Source organism: Mastigoproctus giganteus, chromosome 8, assembly GCF_048544385.1.
Source record: "Mastigoproctus giganteus isolate SK-2022 chromosome 8, ASM4854438v1, whole genome shotgun sequence".
NCBI classification, from domain to species: Eukaryota; Metazoa; Arthropoda; class Arachnida; order Uropygi; family Thelyphonidae; genus Mastigoproctus; species Mastigoproctus giganteus.
Genome location: NC_143582.1, coordinates 217,983,321 through 218,000,731, shown reverse-complemented (window position 1 = coordinate 218,000,731; position 17,411 = coordinate 217,983,321). Strand labels below are relative to the sequence as shown.

The 17,411-nt window shown below is 36.1% G+C and overlaps 1 protein-coding gene across 1 annotated transcript in view; it reads left to right on the top strand.

Moving 5' to 3' along the window:
* The window catches only part of LOC150082292 (uncharacterized), a 125,433-nt gene that overhangs the window by 62,468 nt on the left and 45,554 nt on the right, over window positions 1-17,411 (top strand). Inside the window, exon 7 of the mRNA XM_090380110.1 lies at window positions 16,057-16,160. Coding sequence (XP_090236236.1) covers window positions 16,057-16,160 — 104 coding nt within the window. The remainder of the gene's footprint in view (window positions 1-16,056; window positions 16,161-17,411) is intronic.

Genomic DNA, 17,411 nt, shown 5'->3' with positions numbered 1-17,411 from the left:
GCATGCCACTACTACTACTGCTACATCCATTTAGGCCGCAACGTTGAACAATATTTCTTAGTTGCCGTGAAAAGTCTAGTAGCTTCCAAGATTAATTCTTTAAATGCTTCCCATTTTGAATTTGCTGTTGGTAACATCATCAGTTGGTCCCACCATATTGAATTTAAATACTATCTCAGAGCAACATAGTCACCTTTATGAAAACAAAAACCCTTCCCTTTACCCCTGACAGTAGTTAACTCTGAGTAAATCCCACTTCAGCACCCTGTGGTCACTGCTGCTTTGTGGTTCCTTTATCTACAGATTCTTAATACATGAAGAATCACTACCAATAATCATATCAACAGTATTACTCCCTCTAGTTGCCTCCCGAACATGCTACTGTAGATAACAATCATCCAAATAAATCCAGAAATGCCTTGCTAGTGTGTTAGTGACCAACCCACAAATTCCGTCAATCTCTAGGAAATTGAAATCCCCTTTATAAGACACTCTGATTTACTGGTCCACTCTTTTTCTCTGAATAATTGCTCATTATACTCATCAGTTTCATTAGGTCTATAACGCACACCTACTCTCATTTTTCCTTTCTCAGTGCTTATGTCACACCAAACAGACTCAACATTGCATTGTCCACCAACATCAATTGGATGCACTTCCTTAGATTAGATTAGATTTTGTTTCTTAACTAGTAGCATAACTCCTCCTCCCCCCTTCCTGTCCTGTCTATCCTTTCTGGACACATTGTACTCTCCAAATTCCAATTCTGCACTGCTTATGCCTGTGTGACACCACGTCTCTGGTATCCCAAACATATCTGCCTTTGATGTCTTTACTAGCACTTCAAGCTCATCAAATTTATTAACTATACTCCTAGCATTGGTGTACATGCAAATATACATGCACCTGTTTCTACTCTGTTACCCTAACACAGCCCATGTATTTACTTGCTCAACTATGAATACCAGCAGTCCCGGAAATCCCCCATTGCCTTGCTTTCCAGGCTGCTACTCAATTGCATTTCAATAGAAGCAGTGCAACAATCACTTTCACCTCTGCCAGCAGCTACTGTTAATCTATTAGTCCATATATCCCCCTCAAGCTAGCAGTTTTCCGACCCACCTAACTCTGCCTTGATAGCATCAGCAAATATTCCTGCACCCTTTCTATTTAAGTGTATCCCATCCGTGTTTCCACCAGTCTCCTACTCTTAATATCATTAGTGCCAACGTGTACAACAATATCACCCTTTGTGCCCTTAAAAGATGATATGTGCTCTACAAAGTCATCAACCTTTGCCTCTGGCAGACATACCCTAGTCCTGTTTCGCATATCCTTTTTTCACAATATGTTCCCCATTTCCCTGACAGTAGAGTCACCAAGAACAACTAGTTCCTTTGGGACCAGCACATTCTGCCTTGGGGGTTGCCGCTGTGTTGCATGATGTTCAAGTGCATGCTCTGGCATTGATGTGGACAGCTGAGAGCTTGATGGGCCCCTCAATTTAAATCCTTCGAGGGCATCCACCCTATCCTTCAACTCTCATATAGGCCCATAGCAATGCTGAGTTGGCACCTGATTTCTTCACACTCCTTACATTGCGCACACACAAAGATATTCCCCTTAGCAATATCATGTTCCATTCCTGATTGATCCACAAACATCAAACAAGCAGTGCATTTCAAAAGGCTGTGATTCAGAGGATAACTGTCCCCCTCAGTTCTCCCCTGAACCACAGCACTCTCATTAGTTTGAGCCTTTTGCTTTGCTGCTCTGGTCTGAGTGATGATTTCTATTAAATTTCAAATAAAATTCCAATACAAAATATAACCCTAAACTTATATCCCAATGTAGTTATAACACTATATATATATATGTATTTCAGTATTGAATATCTCCGAGTTACGTTATATGACTTTCTTATCTCCTATCAAGTTATATATATGTATTCATTTATAATGTTGCATTTGTAAAAACTAAGTCGTTATATGTATTTAGTTAAAAAAAAGTACAATTTAATTGACAATGAAATTTAATAAGATTAGTAAATTTTACTGATTAATTGATACTACTATACTCGCTATCTAGGTTTCCGTTAAACCTTATGCTATCTAAAAACCCTACACTATCAGATGTGCTGAGGATAGTAAACAATACATGAACACTTAGTCTCAGTTATGTCTGCAGTGGTAGGAGTCACACAAAGCTTAGTGTGATGCCCAAACTGAAGAATTTTTTGAAGGATTAAACTTGTTGCAGATTAAATAGAAGAAATGAACTTGAGAATGAGCACATTTGAAGGGGGGAAGAATTTCATACCTATGTCTTTTATACTCCATTCTCAGCACTTTTTGACCATCTCTTATAAATTGAGTAATGCTGGCTGCAGAATAGATGGGTGAAAATTTGCTTTCAGCCAGAGAATAATTGATTGCTGGAACAAACTGTCACCTGGTGTTGTGGGAATTTTAGTTTATTAAAATCTGTTTTATATTATCAAAATATTTCTTGAATATATGTTTGTTCACAATATTTGCCTTGTTTTGCATCTATGAAGATGAATCATAATAACCAAAAATTGAGATTATGATATTAACTTCAATTCAGTACCATATTTATGCAATTTATTTTTTTTCCCTGGAAAACATTGCTTGAAATTCCCTTGTATCTTATGGTAGGCAGGTAGTAATAGAGGCATGTGATGCAAGAAAGCAATTATATGAGCTTATGTAGCATCAGCCAAAAAAAAAAAAAAAAAAAAACTCGCGCAACCATTCCTTCTAAATATTTGTCCAGTTCCTCCTTGAATTTATTTAAGCTATCAACTTCCACGACAGATGGAAGTTTGTTCCAGCAATTAACCACCCGCTGGCTAAAGGAAAATTTCCACACATCTGTTCTACAACTGTCTTTCCTCAATTTGAATTTATGCCCCCTTAGGTTCATAATCTGAGCAAGTGGAAGAATCCCATCAGAATTCAGCGTGCTCAACCCGTTCAAGGCCTTATACACCTCAATCAGATCACCTCGCAGGTGCCTAGTCTCCAGTCACTGCAATTTGCAGAACTTAAGCCTCTCTTGGTAAGAGGATCCCTTCATTCCCCTCACCAATCTTGTTGCCCTTCTCTGTACATGGTCAAGCAAATCTACATCCTTCTTAAAATGAGGCCTCCAGCCCTGTATGCAGTACTCAAGGTGTGGCCTGATCATTGCCTTATACAAAAGGATAATCACCTCCTTGTCATTGTTCAATATACTTTTTCTTATCAGATATTGTTCAATATACTGTATTTCTTATCCATTTAATATCAACTTAGATACAAAGCAAATTGCAGAAAAAAATCACTGGGATTTTTCACATGGAGAAAATATTACTTGAAAGTGAAATTATTACATTGCGAAACCAATATCTTCCTAAAAGCCAGATCAGAAAAATACTTTTGGAAATATTTTGCCGAGAAAAGTATCCAAATGTAAAAAAATGCAGTGAACTTTTAAATTCCTGTTTTGGTTCCACATATCTATGTGAATCGGCATTTTCATATTTGAAAAAAAATTAAAAACAATAAAAAAAAGACGAAGAATCGCTCTACTCTTACGGACTTGCATACAGAAGTTTCTTTACAGTTGGCCTTATCACAGTATATTCCCAATTTTAAAAGCTTAGCAGATGACATGAAGACAAATTTTTGCATAAATTAAATACATATGAATTTAAAATAAGAATTCTGTATTATACTTAAATTTAAAAACAACATTTTTCAATATCTGTTGATTAACTTTTTTTAACCATGTGCAATGAAATTCTTGAGATGGTAGATCGCAGCACATTTTGAAGAAATAAAGTTTGGTTTGGATTTTGTTGGCGCATTAGCAACTAAGGCTATAATGCGCAAGAAATAAAGTAGATCACATCACAAATTAAGTTGGTCACCCCTGATGTATAGGAATTTTGCTAGAAGGAACAGGGATTATCCCGCTATACAAGGCAATGGTCAAGGCAAAGGATATTGAGTTTCTAGAACGAGTACAAAGAAAGTCAACAAAGATTGGTGAGGGGAACAAAGGGGTGTTCTTACCAAGAAAGGCTAAAGTTCTGCAAATTGCAGCACCTGGAGAGTAGGCACCTGTGAGGTGATATGACTGAGGTGTATAAGGCCTTAAATGGGTTGAGCAAATTGAATGCTGAAGGGATTCTTCCTCTTGCTTAGATTAAGAACTTGAGGGGGCACAGATTCAAATTGAGGAAAGACAATTGTAGGTTAGATGTGCGGAATTTTGCCTTTAGCCAGCGGGTAGTTAATTGGTGGAACAGATTTCATCTTTTGTTGTGGAAGTTGATAGCCTAAATAAATTTAAGGCTAAGCTCGACAGACATTTGGAATGAATGGAGAGGTAAAATGGGAGGGGTTTTTTTTTTTTTTTTTTTGACTGATGCTGCATAAGCTTTCTTTCTTGCATCGTATGCCTCTACTAATGCTAATGCCTGGTGCATGCATTACAAATGATGTCACGGCAAAAGATAAAGACATCAGATGTCCAGCTGCAGCCGTTGGATATCTCAATTAACATATCCTTTAAAGTATTTAATTTGTGCATGGGGAGTGAACCAAATGATGATTTGACACTAACAGGATGATGAAGTGATTCTTTTCTTAGGTGTGCAAATGAGTGAAAACTTAGTGTGAGTTAAATAATTTTCATTAATTTTTGAAATTTCTTAAGACGTGGCAATTGCGATGTCTTTCAAGAAACTGCTTTCAGAACACTGCTGGCTTGGTGGGAAGGGTGGTAGATACACAGACTAATAGATTAACAACAGCCAAAGGCATAGATGAGTGATTCTTGCAGTGCTTCTATTCGAACATGCAGCAGCCTAGAAAGCAAGGTGTTGCGGATTTCAAGACCTGCTGGTAGCCCTCATGGAAAAAACAAATACATGGGCAGTGTTAGGGTAACTGAGATTAAGAACAAGTGCATGTATACCTACAAGTATGCTAATGCTAAAAGCATAGTAAATAAGTGTGAAGTACTGTACAAGTCAGGAAATGTCAATAATATAGGGATGTTGGTGACATGTCACTCAGACATAAGGAATGCAGATTTTGAATGTGGGGTGTGCAATGTGTACAGAAAAGACAGAGGGCGGTGGGTAGAGTTATGCTCTGAGTTAAGAAACATTTTACAAAGGGTACTAGGAAAGTTTTGCAATACAGCTTTGTTTATTTAATTTTTTCAAAGTAATTTCCTCTACATTCAATACACCTCTCCATCCTCCAAAACCAATCTTTAAACCAGTTCTGCCAAGTTTCACTAGGGAGTAAAGCACACTCGTTGTCCCAAGCCCGTAGAAGGTCCTCATCACTGGAAAACCGCCTCCCTTTTGGCTTCATTTTCACATGCGGGAACAGTGCAAAGTCGCAGGGAGCAAGGTCTGGACTGTAGGGAGGGTGCTCGAGAAGTTTCAGTCCTGTCGTGGTCAAATATTCGGTGCAGGCTTTGGCGCGGTGAGCTGCAGCATTATCGTGATGGAGGTACCAGGTGTCCATTCTTGACTTTGGCCGCAGGTTCTTCATAGATCCAATGACTTTAGGCAGGCATTGTTCAGTATACCACTTAGCTGTGACTGTCTTCTGCGTGTCCAAAACGACACGTTCCACAATTCCACTCGATTTGAAAAATACAGCTATCATTTTCTTCTTTACAGATCGGGATTTTCTGACAATCGCGGGTGTGTCGTCATCATCAAAGACCCAATCTTTGTTTTGAGCCTTGGTGGCAGATCGTAATAGTACAGCCAAGTCTCGTCACCTGTCACGATGTTGTTCACATACCGAGATTGTCCCTTATCAAACTTTTTTAACATTTCCCGGCACCAAGTCACACGTCGTGTCATCTGCTCTTCAGTCAGTTGATGCGGCACCCAGAGAGAACAAAGTTTCTTCACGTGCAAATGATCTTGCAGAATCGAACGAATTGCTGGTGCATTTAGGCCCAAAGTATCCTCTATCTGTTGGTAGGTCACTCGCCTGTTTTCGTCAAGCATTTTCCTCACAGCAGTAACGTTTTCCTCCGTAACTGACGTTCGTGGCCTTCTCAGCCTCTCAGAATCCTCCAGAGTGAAATTTCCCCTTTGGAATTCTCTATACCACCTGAATATTGTTGTACGATGTGGACAATCATCATCTAGTGCAAGAGTCATTTCTTCAAAGCACTGGTCTATGGTTAAACCATGCACGAAATTATACCGCAAAACTGTCCTTATCTCATTTCGTGACCACGATGCCATCGCAAGCACTTTACACTCTCACTACTAATGAATAACTGAGCCCATCGACTTGGCGCAGCGGCTACTATGCACGTATGAACATGTCTCAACATGCAGCAACAAGCAGCTTCCTGTGATTCATTGTTGCGTCATATTGCAAAACTTTCCTAGTACCCTTTGTATATATAAAGTTGTGCATTCAGTTGACATGGATAGCCAGTGCAACATTGAGTCAGTTTGTTGCGATGTAAGCAGTGGGGAAACAAAAACAAGAGTAGGTCTGTGTTATATATAGTAATGACTATATGTCTTATAGTATGGTATTTTAACTAACTTCTTTAATTAAACACTTCCTAGTTCATTTCACAAATATACGTGGTCTCAATTCTAATCTCAACGATGTCCATTTCCACTTGCAGTCTGCCAAACCCCATGTACTTTTTCTGACAGAATCTCAGTTATCGGTTGATTCAACTACTGCTCATCTCAGTTGCCCAAACTATTTGCTGTATGATTCCTTTTGCCTCAAAGGTGGTACTTGTGCATATGTCCGTTCTGATATTCCCTGTCAGAAACTTGGTAATTTGGAATCTTCTCTGACTTAAAAATTTCTCTACCTCATTGTGTCAAATTCATCTGTTGCCTCTACCATTCTCCCAACTCCACTAATCACTTGGAACTCTTTGACATCCTCTCTTTGCAACTTGACTTTCTCCAGTCCAACTTTCCTAACGGTGAGGTAATTTTCCTTTGTGATTTTAATGTTCACAACTCCAGCTGGCTTCTGTTTTCTAGTCACACCGATCCAGCTGGTCGAGATGCTAAGGCTTTTACAATTACTAATGACCTTGCACAGATTGCTCATTTACTATCGAGGCAACAGAATTCATCTGTTGTCTCTACCGTTCTCCCAACTCTGCTAATCACTTGGAGCTCTTTGACTTCCTCTCTTTGCAACTTGACTTTCTCCAGTCCAACTTTCCTAACAGTGAGGTAATTTTCCTTGGTGATTTTAATGTTCACAACTCCAGCTGGCTTCTGTTTTCTAGTCACACCGAGCTGAGGCTTTTGCAATTACTAATGACCTTGCACAGATTGTTCATTTACCTACAAGAATACTGGACAATCCTAACCATACAGCCAGCACGCTTGATCTTTTTCTCTCACAAACAAACTTCTGAGTACTTTCGGGTAAGGGAAGCGCATAGGATGATAGGATTAATTTCCTTTTTATTTATTTTTTATATCATTTTATTATTTATTTTTTATTTCATTTTATTATTTATTTTTTATTTCATTTTATTATTATTATTTTTTATTTATTAATTATTATTATTTAGTTATTTATTTTATTTATTTTTTGTTTTTATCATTGTTTTGTTCGGATTTTTTTTTTTTTTTTTTTTTTTTTGGCTGGTGCAGCATAAGCCATAGGCTTTCTTGCACCATACGGCCGTTACTAATACACCGTCGAAGTGAGTGGTCCTTTAGGCACCTCAGATCAACTTGGTGATTGTCTCTTCTACAATGGAGCCTTTATCTCATGGCTATTCCCAACCTCGTATTGTTTGGCATTACAAGAATGCAAAATGGAATGACCTACGAGATTTCTTTTCTTCTTTCCCTTGGTCTGATTACTGTTTCAAAACTTCTGATGTCAACGTTTGCTCAGATCGTGTCAGTGAAATTATTCTTGTAGGAATGGAATCCTTTATTCCACACTCCACTTTAAAATCTCGTCCTTCATCTAAACCTTGGTTTTCCAATAAATGTGCTAAGGCTGTTCAAGAGAAGAATGTTGCATTTATCAGTCCAAACTAGAGTTTGAACAGGCTAAGAGTAGAAAACTTGCTTCTTGCCCTAATGGTAGCCGAGCATTCTGGTCTTTTGCCAAAGCTATTGGCTGCAACTTTTGCCCATCTCTGCTCCCACCCCTGTCAAAACCAGATGGTTCTGTTGTCACTTCAGCCAAGGATAAAGCTGACCTGGTAGCGTGCCATTTCCCTTACAACTCATGTATTAGTGATCTTGGTAAAACACCTCCCACCATTCCCAACACGCTCCATTCAATGCCTCCTCTGGTCTTCCGTGAAAAGGATGTCAGAAGGATTTTGATGAATCTTGATGCTAAGAAAGCTCCAGGTCCTGATGGTATTTCTCCACTTGTTCTCAAAACCTGTGCTCCTGAACTTACTCCTATTCTTTGCCGCCTTTTTTCACTTTCTTATTCCAAAGGTGTTTTTCCTTCTGCTTGGAAATTTGCTCATATCCAGCCAGTTCCTAAAAAGGGTGACAAATTCCTCCCATCCAGTTATCGTCCCATTGCAATTACTTGTACTCTTTCCAAAGTAATGGAGAATTCAATTAACCGCCAACTCTTAAACTACCTAGAAACCTTCCGTCTGATCAATGATCGCCAGTATGGATTCCGTCAGTGTCGATCCACTGGTGATATTCTGGCTTATGTTACCCATTTATGGACTAATTCAATGGAAAGGTTTGGTGAAACACAAGTAGTTGCTCTTGACATCTCAAAGGCTTTTGATCATGTTTGGCATAAAGGTCTTCTAAACAAGCTTCCATCTTAGGGTTTTCCAACTGCTTTTAGTAATTGGTTATCCAGTTTTCTCTCTGATTGCTCACTGAGGGTGATGGTAGATGGCTCTGTCTTCTAACTTCTCCACTAATGCTGGTGTCCCCACCAAGGGTCAGTTCTTTCCCCATTTTTTTTCTCTTGTATATTAATGACCTTCCAGCGACTGGAAATCCTATCCATAGTTTTGCCGATGATAACACCTTACATTCAACTTCTCGAATATCCGCTACCAATTCCTTAAATGCCAATTTCTAGATAATTCTCCAGCTGGGCAAAGACAACTTAGTTGATTTCAATCCTTCTAAAACTCAGTCTTATCTTATATTGCACAAAAAGGATTATTCTGCTCCTATGCTTATTTTTGGTGAAACTATGATTTCTAAGCAAAATGATATATCTCTTTTGGGGATTACCCAGACTTCTAATCTCTCTTGGCACAAGCATATTACAAATATTGCTTCCTCTGCATCTAAAAAACTTGGTTTTCTCTTTCGCTCTCAGTGTTATTTTTCTTCCAAACAGCTATTCACTCTGTGCAAATTGCAAATCCGACCTACCATGGAATATTGTTCCCACATCTGGGGTGGTGCCCCCAAGACCTCTCTCAGACTTCTAGATTCCATTCAGAAGAGGGCAGTTAGGTTAATTAATGACTCCCCTCTCTGTCTCATAGATGTACTGTTTCTGCTGCATGCCTTTTCTACAGATACTTCCATGGGCACTATTCTTCTGAATTGGCTTCTATAATTCCCGATCTCTCATTCAAAACAGTTCGAACACGTACCGCCAACATCCATTTACTGTCCGTCTTCAAACTCACTGAAGCAACTTTTCATCATCTGGTTTATTCATTCAACTGCCGTTTTCTGAAACAATCTTCCTTCATACGTATTTCCTGAAAATTAAAGTCTACAGAAGTTAAAGTCTAATGTCAACAAATATATTCTTTCGTCTTCTGAACCTCCAATCCAAGCACGGTACCAAGTACTATAGGTTCTGTTTGGGGTTTTCATAAAAAAAAACTTTCCAGATATTGGCTGAAACTTAAGTTGGTCACTTGCACATACTAGTAAAACCTTTTTTGGATTTCTTGGATGACATGTTTTCTATATAAGCATGTTAGTAGCAGCGAGAGAGAGAGAGAGAGAGAGAGAGAGAGAGAGAGTGTGTGTGTGTGTGTGTGTGTGTGTGCAATAATCTTGATCTGATTATCAGGAGTGATTCTTTATGCATTGAGAACCTGCAGATAAAAGAACCACCAGGTGGCAGTTATCACAGCATGTTGATGTGGTAGTTGCATCTTTAAGAAATCCCAAGGGTGAAGGGAAGGGATTTTGCTTTTCTAAAGGTGACTGATGTGGTCTCAGGCAATTTTTATATTCTACACAGTGGGACCAACTGATAATGCTACCAACAACAAATTCAAAATGCGAAGTATTCAGGGAAATAATCATAAACCTACTAGGCTTTTTCATAGCAACTAAGAAATACTATTCAAGGCTAGTATGTCAGATGAAATAATGAAAAGCATGGCAGAGAAGAAAATTGCATGGGATGCATATAAATTATCGGGTGATACAAAAAAGCCTATAGTAGATATAAACTAGACTGTAATCAAGTCACAAAGTTTTCTCATAATCAAGCTAAGTTAGATTATGAGAAATCTTTGGCAAAGGATGCAAAGAAGAAGACTGCATTACACGTGTGAACACTAGAAAGAATGGGATGAATCGCATTCGCCTGCTTCATATCGATGGTTCAACTGCTTATGATCCTGCTCAGGTTACTGATGAACTGAATAATTTTGGATGTACATTCACACATGAGAAATTCTTTAAGGAAGTGGATGCCAGAAGTTTATCAAACTAACAGGGAGCTAAATGATGTAATAACTGAGAGGAAAATGGAAGAGAAATTGTTAAAGTTAAACATATGAAAGTCACCTGGGGTGATTGGAATCTACTCAGTTATATTAAGGGGGGCACATAAAGGAGGTAAACTAACCCTTAGCCATAATTATGAGTGCTCCTTTTGATTCAGGGGAAGTCCCTGTGGACTGGAGATTTGCAAATGTTAACCAGGTCACAATGAGGATCAAATGGTGACATGAGTAATTGCAGACCTGTTAGCTTAACTTTTGTTCCAGGGAAAATGATGGATATGGAATGACTAGTTAAAGAAGTAGTGCAGGGCCATGTAGACAGGAGTGCAATTATACTTCAGTCACAGTATGGATATGTTAAGTGGTGATCTTGTTTGACCAATTTGATTGGATACTATGATGCAGTAAGAAAGGAACTGGAGGCAAAAAAATAATTTATAAAAGTTTTTTCATCCCATTCCATTAAATTGCTATTTTTTGATAAAGGTTTGCAGAAAAATAATAATTTAATGTACAAATTGGAGCAGTATGGCATTAAGGACAAGTTACTGCTAAGGATAAAGCGATGGTTGAGTGGGAGAAGACAGAGAGTGGGTATCAGTGGACATTGCTCTTCATGGACATTTCATATCTTAGTAGACAAAAAATTATTAATTCCAGGAAATTGAATATCAAAACAAAATTTGAAATAAAAAATTATTTATATTTAAAATTATTTATTTTTAAAATAAATATTTATTTATTAAAAATATATTTTAAAAATATTTATTTCTTTTCATTATAACTTTGAAAATTACAGTTCCATAACCATGTTAACTGATGATATATTAAGGAATCCTTATGTGCTGTGATGTAACAACTTGATCTTAGGTATAGCTTAGCTTAATTATCAGCACTCGCCTCATAGTAATCCGCTTGGTTTGATGAAAGTTTCAACACGTACATAGTAGTTATGAAATTTTAAAATTCTGATTAGTAACTATTTTTAAATAAAGAAATTATGAATTTAAAAAAATAATAATAAAAATTAGAAATTCCTAAATTTTAAAATTTAGGAATTTCTTTAAAAAAAATTTAAAAAATTGTTAAAATTTGCCGAAAAAAGGAAAGTGCAAAAATAAAATAAAAGTGAGATAAAAGGTAATAGTCAACCATCTTCAGTTAGCTATAGTGGAAAGAGAAGAACACACTGATGCTATATACTGGTTAAGTTCCCAAAATGCTTTTCAGTGCACATGGAAACTTTATTTGTGCTAAATTCCAAATAGGGGAGAAGTTGGTTGGAATCTTCTTGTTTAATATGTTGAACGATGTATGGCGCTTAAACCACTCAATGACGAGAGCTTCATTTTGAAAAATTTTATAATCGGAATTTAGTTTAACTACTGTAATAGCCAAATCGATGACTGGTTATGATTATAAGATTGAACATGTTGTGTTAGTTCTGCACCTGATAAATTAGATTTGAAGCTATTAAAATGGTAGTAGGCATGTGTATTAGAAATTTTTGAAGTCCCAAATTTAGCTGTAGTACTACTTGTAGCCAAGTGGTCAGGAGCGGGAATGCAGTAGCACATGCTCTTTGAGTAGGCTGGGGTTCAAGCCCCTGACTGCTGAATACGGTCGATCTGCCAACCTGCACTGGACCAGCATGGCAGATTATGGTCCATTTCCCTCAGCATGAATTGTTGAGGAGGCTTCCATCCTTCAGTGGGTTGATAATGGCTGCACTTTACCTTTTACTACCAATGTAACATGCTTGACAATCTGATTGACATCTAACCAAATCTAGATCCTGTGTCATATATTCATATGTTGTCTTGTATGAATTAAATTTAGAACCTAATTTATTATAAGATGTAAATATTAACTTGATATCTGTATTCTTAAAAACCTGTTGAAGTTGCCTAGCATGTTGTTGATGTTATGGAAGGACGATAAGGGGTTTGTGTATCTTATTCACATGGTTATTAATGTTGTTAGGGTTATTAATACTATTATGGACTTTAGTAATGGTTTCTTTTATTAGTTGTAATGGGTATTTCCTGTCGATAAATTTTTTAGTGAGGTATTGCAATTCTGCGGATAGATCTGTTTGTGTGTGACTATATAATGTAAATAGCAATAAGAGCTTAATAGACGGTACTCACCTCAATTGATCTGCTTACTTACATAGAGTTGAAGTGGAAACGAAGTTTAAATTAAGTTAAATTGAATGAATACGGAATTGTTAAAACCTGTAATTAAAATTTGCTCAAGGAAGTAGAAGTGCACTACCTCGTCCCTGGTTGTCATTTGAAAAAATATTAATATGAAACAAGTGAAGCCAATAGTCACAATGGGCGACTTTCGTGTTAAACGTCTTCGGTTGGCAATGATAGGAGAAAAAAGAAATCGTGTATTTAAAGAATACGACAGACAACATTTAGCTAATCGCACTTCTCTTAACATCAACGTCATTTTAGAACTCACCTCAATATTACTTGAAGCTAGACACTTCCGTTTTCAAAACCAAATATTTGGTCTCCCCATGGGATTAGGAATTTCAGCTCCCTTATCAGAAATCTACTTAGCCGCGATCGAAAACCAAGTACTCCAACCTTTCCCTTCCGGTATTAAACTCTACATGCAGTATGCGGACGACATATCATTAATAAGAAGCAGAGCCACCGTTGTTAATCTCTTTATTAAATTCAACACAATACATGAAAGATTAAAATACACCCTTGAAATAGAAACCAACAATAAAATCAACTTTCTTAACCTCACAATATATAAAATGGGCACCAAGCTAGGAACCAAAATCTATAGGAAAGACACACTGGAAAATATTTGCATTTTGAATCACATCACCCACTCAGTACAAAAAAGTCCGTTCTCTACAATCAAATCTACAACGCCATAAAGTTCAGTTCTTCGCAGGACGATTTATCCATCGAATTACAATATATTACAAAGAAATTCACAGCCAGGAAATACCCTTTACATCAAACCAACACACAATTTCTGTTGCAAGGAATAATGTCAATAATCCGCATAATCATAGCACCAAACAGATCACACATTATCCTACCCTACCACAGCAATCTCACCAGACAGTTTCGCCAAGTGTTCACCAGCACAGCTATCACATCAATATTTTTTTCGTACAATAAATTGGAGACTATGTTTAATACATATAAAGAGACACACGAATATCCAATAAGTGACATCAACAGTGTAATATATTTAATTAAATGTCAATCCGGTTGTAATGCATGCTACATCGGGAGCACCACTGCAAAATATTGCACCACAAAAACTTCCAATACACGTGCTTATTACAATTATAATAGCTTCAGAACCAATCAAACCAGCACTGAACTTACACAACATGTACATTCTCACAGCCACAACCCCCTAGTCGATTAGCCATCGCAATTATTAAATTAGGATCTAGTTACAAAATCTTCCAACACAAGGCACTTGTCATAGAATGGTGTCGCCATAACACTAAATTTAACGTTCTAAATACGAAACTACCAACCAACCTTTCTCCAGTCTGGTATCTTACATACATAAGATTCCCACGTCTCGAAATGCATTATCGGAACATAGGAATTCTTTAAATACATGATTTCTTTTTTCTCCTATCATTGCCAACTGAAGACGAACACGAAAGTCGCTCATTGTGACTATTGGCTTCACTTGTTTCATATTAATATTTTTTCAAATGACAACCAGAGATAAGGTAGTACACTTCTACTTCCTTGAGCAAATTTTAATTACAGGTTTTAACAATTCCATATTCATTCAGTTTAACTTATTTTAAACTTCATTTCCACTTCAACTCCATGTAACTAAGCAGATCAATTGCAGCGAGTACCGTCTATTAAGCTCTTATTGTTATTTACATTATTAAGTCAATTATACAACGGTACATTAAGAAGCTCTATAAATCATCTAAGTGTGACTATATTTAATAGCATTATATATCTGATTATAAAGAACTGCTTTTTTGATGTATAGAGGATGGTGTGAGTAGTAATGTAAGAACATACTTGTATGTGTGTTCTTTCTGTATATTTTGGTGCCTAAAAATGTACCGATTTTATATATATTGAGATTTAGAAAATTAATTTTATTATCCATTTCTACTTCAAGGGTATATTTGAGTCTCATGCATTGTATTAAATGTATTAATTAAAGTGTCAATAGTTGTTTTGTTACCTATTAAAAGGACGTTGTCCGTGCATCTCGTATACAATTTGATACCTAGAGGAAAATGTTGAAGTATTTTTTTCTTCAATAGAAGTGAGGTAGAGGTACATTGGTAGTACAATAGCTAAATTTGGGACTTCAAAAATTTCTAACACACATGCCTACTACCATTTTAATAGCTTCAAATCTAATTTATCGGGTACAGAACTAACACAACATGTTCAATCTTATAATCATAACCGGTCATCGATTTGGCTATTACAGTAGTTAAACTAAATTCCAGTTATAAAATTCTTCAAAATGAAGCTCTCATCATTGAGTGGTTTAAGCACCACACATCGTTCAACATATTAAACAAGAAGATTCCAACTAACTTCTCCCCTATTTGGAATTTAGCACGAATAAAGTTTCTAAGTGCACTGAAATGCATTTCGGGAACTTAACCAGTATATAACATACTTCGCGTGTTCTTCTCTTTCCACTATAACTAACTGAAGATGGTTTTGTAAGTTGCTCGTCTGCGACTATTAGCTTTTATCTCACTTATTTTATTTTTAATACATAATTTTAATTAGACAACTATAGAATGGAATGTGCACTTTCCTTTTTTAGGCAAATTTTAACAATTTTTTTAAAGCTCATAATTTAGTAGTTTCTAATTTATTTTATTTTTTTTATTCATAATTTCTTTAAGTTAAAAATAGTTACTAATCGGAATTTAAAAATTTCATAACTACTATGTACGTGTTGAAACTTTCATCAAACTAAGCAGATTACTATGAAGTGAGTGCTGATAATTAAGCTAAGCTATACCTATGATCAAATAACCATGTTAACTAACTTACCAGTTCCAAAACAGATTTGATGACAACCTGCCTACTTACTGTACTATTTGTGACCCTCCTATTGTCACAATCAGTTTCATTCCACTTATTTCAAAGATTTTAAAAATATAAGTGTATGAAGTTACTGAATACTCTTCTCTCACACACCAGTGAGTTTATCTATGCAGTTACATAAAGTAATTTTTAGTAGCAAAACAGAAATTGCAGGTTCTCTCCTAATACTTTTTCTTGGTGATCAATTTTATTATTATTATTTATTTTTAAGCAACAAGCTATGAATTCCGGTTACTTTTTCCGATGTGCCTTGTGTAATAATATGAAGGAATTTAAGAAAGAAATGCTATTATGTGGTATCTATATCCCGGATAAGTAAGTCTTCTTCTGTTTTTTATATATATATAGTGTTTATTTAATATTTAAAGTTTATAATGATAGAATGGTATGTGTATGGTATGGTTTTTGTCATGTGTGCAACGTTAGTGCTATTGCACATAGGGTAAATAGGCATTATACGTGCATGATTTAATATTGGTCGATTAATTCAATTAAGTGGTATTTTTATACGTGCATAATTTAGACATTATAGGTATTAGTGTGTATATGGATCAGTTAATCAAGCTAGTATATATAGGCTATCTTAATTCTGGTTGGCATAGTAATTAATACATTTACATTAACATAACGTTTATAGGCCAACCAGAATTAAGATAGCCTATATATGCTAGCTTAATTAACTGATCCATATACACACTAATACCTATAATGTCTAAATTATGCACATATAAAAATACCACTTAATTGAATTAATCGACCAATATATATAATTTGTTCTTAATCAGGAATCAATTTGTTAGACTTACCTTAAATATTAAATAGCAATGCTTTATGTATTAATTGCCTAAGGTGATTTATTATTATTATTATTATTATTAGCCATATGGTGCAAGGAAACCTGAGGCTTATACTGCACTAGCCAAAAAAAAAATTTCTGAATTAGAGAGAGAGAGAGAGAGAGAGAGAGAGAGAAAGTAGAAGGGAATCACCAAGAAAGAGAAGAATGATGATATCCAGCTGAGGATCCTGGGTGTGCCAAGCCCATACTCACCAGATGTGAGCCCGATTAATACAGATATCTGTCCGTTTGGCATCAATAACACTGGGAAAGAAACTTGATAAGATGAATTGAAAGTGGAGCTATACAATTAAAAGTTATTAACTTTTTTGTATATGGTCCACTGTAAGGAACATCTGAAAAAAATATCAAAGAAATTGAAGAGAGCAAATTTGGAGGCTGTTGATAATGTAAAAAAAAAAAAACTTAAATAAGGGGGCATAAAAAACTGGTGAAGGCAATGATAATTTATGACAGAAGAGGATGGTGGTTGTCAATTTCAATTACTACAAGAGATTGCAATGGAATGAGAAATTTAAGACAGACCAAAAATTTCCTCCTTTTTTCCATAGCTACAAACTCTAGGTTTACAATGGCAAATCTCCTATTTAATATGATTCTATCCTTTTCTGTTTCACTGCCATAATATAGTTGGTATTATAATTTTTTTTTCGCAAAAAACAGAGAAACTACATTAAAATTGGAATTTAAAAAAAAAAAGTGTATTT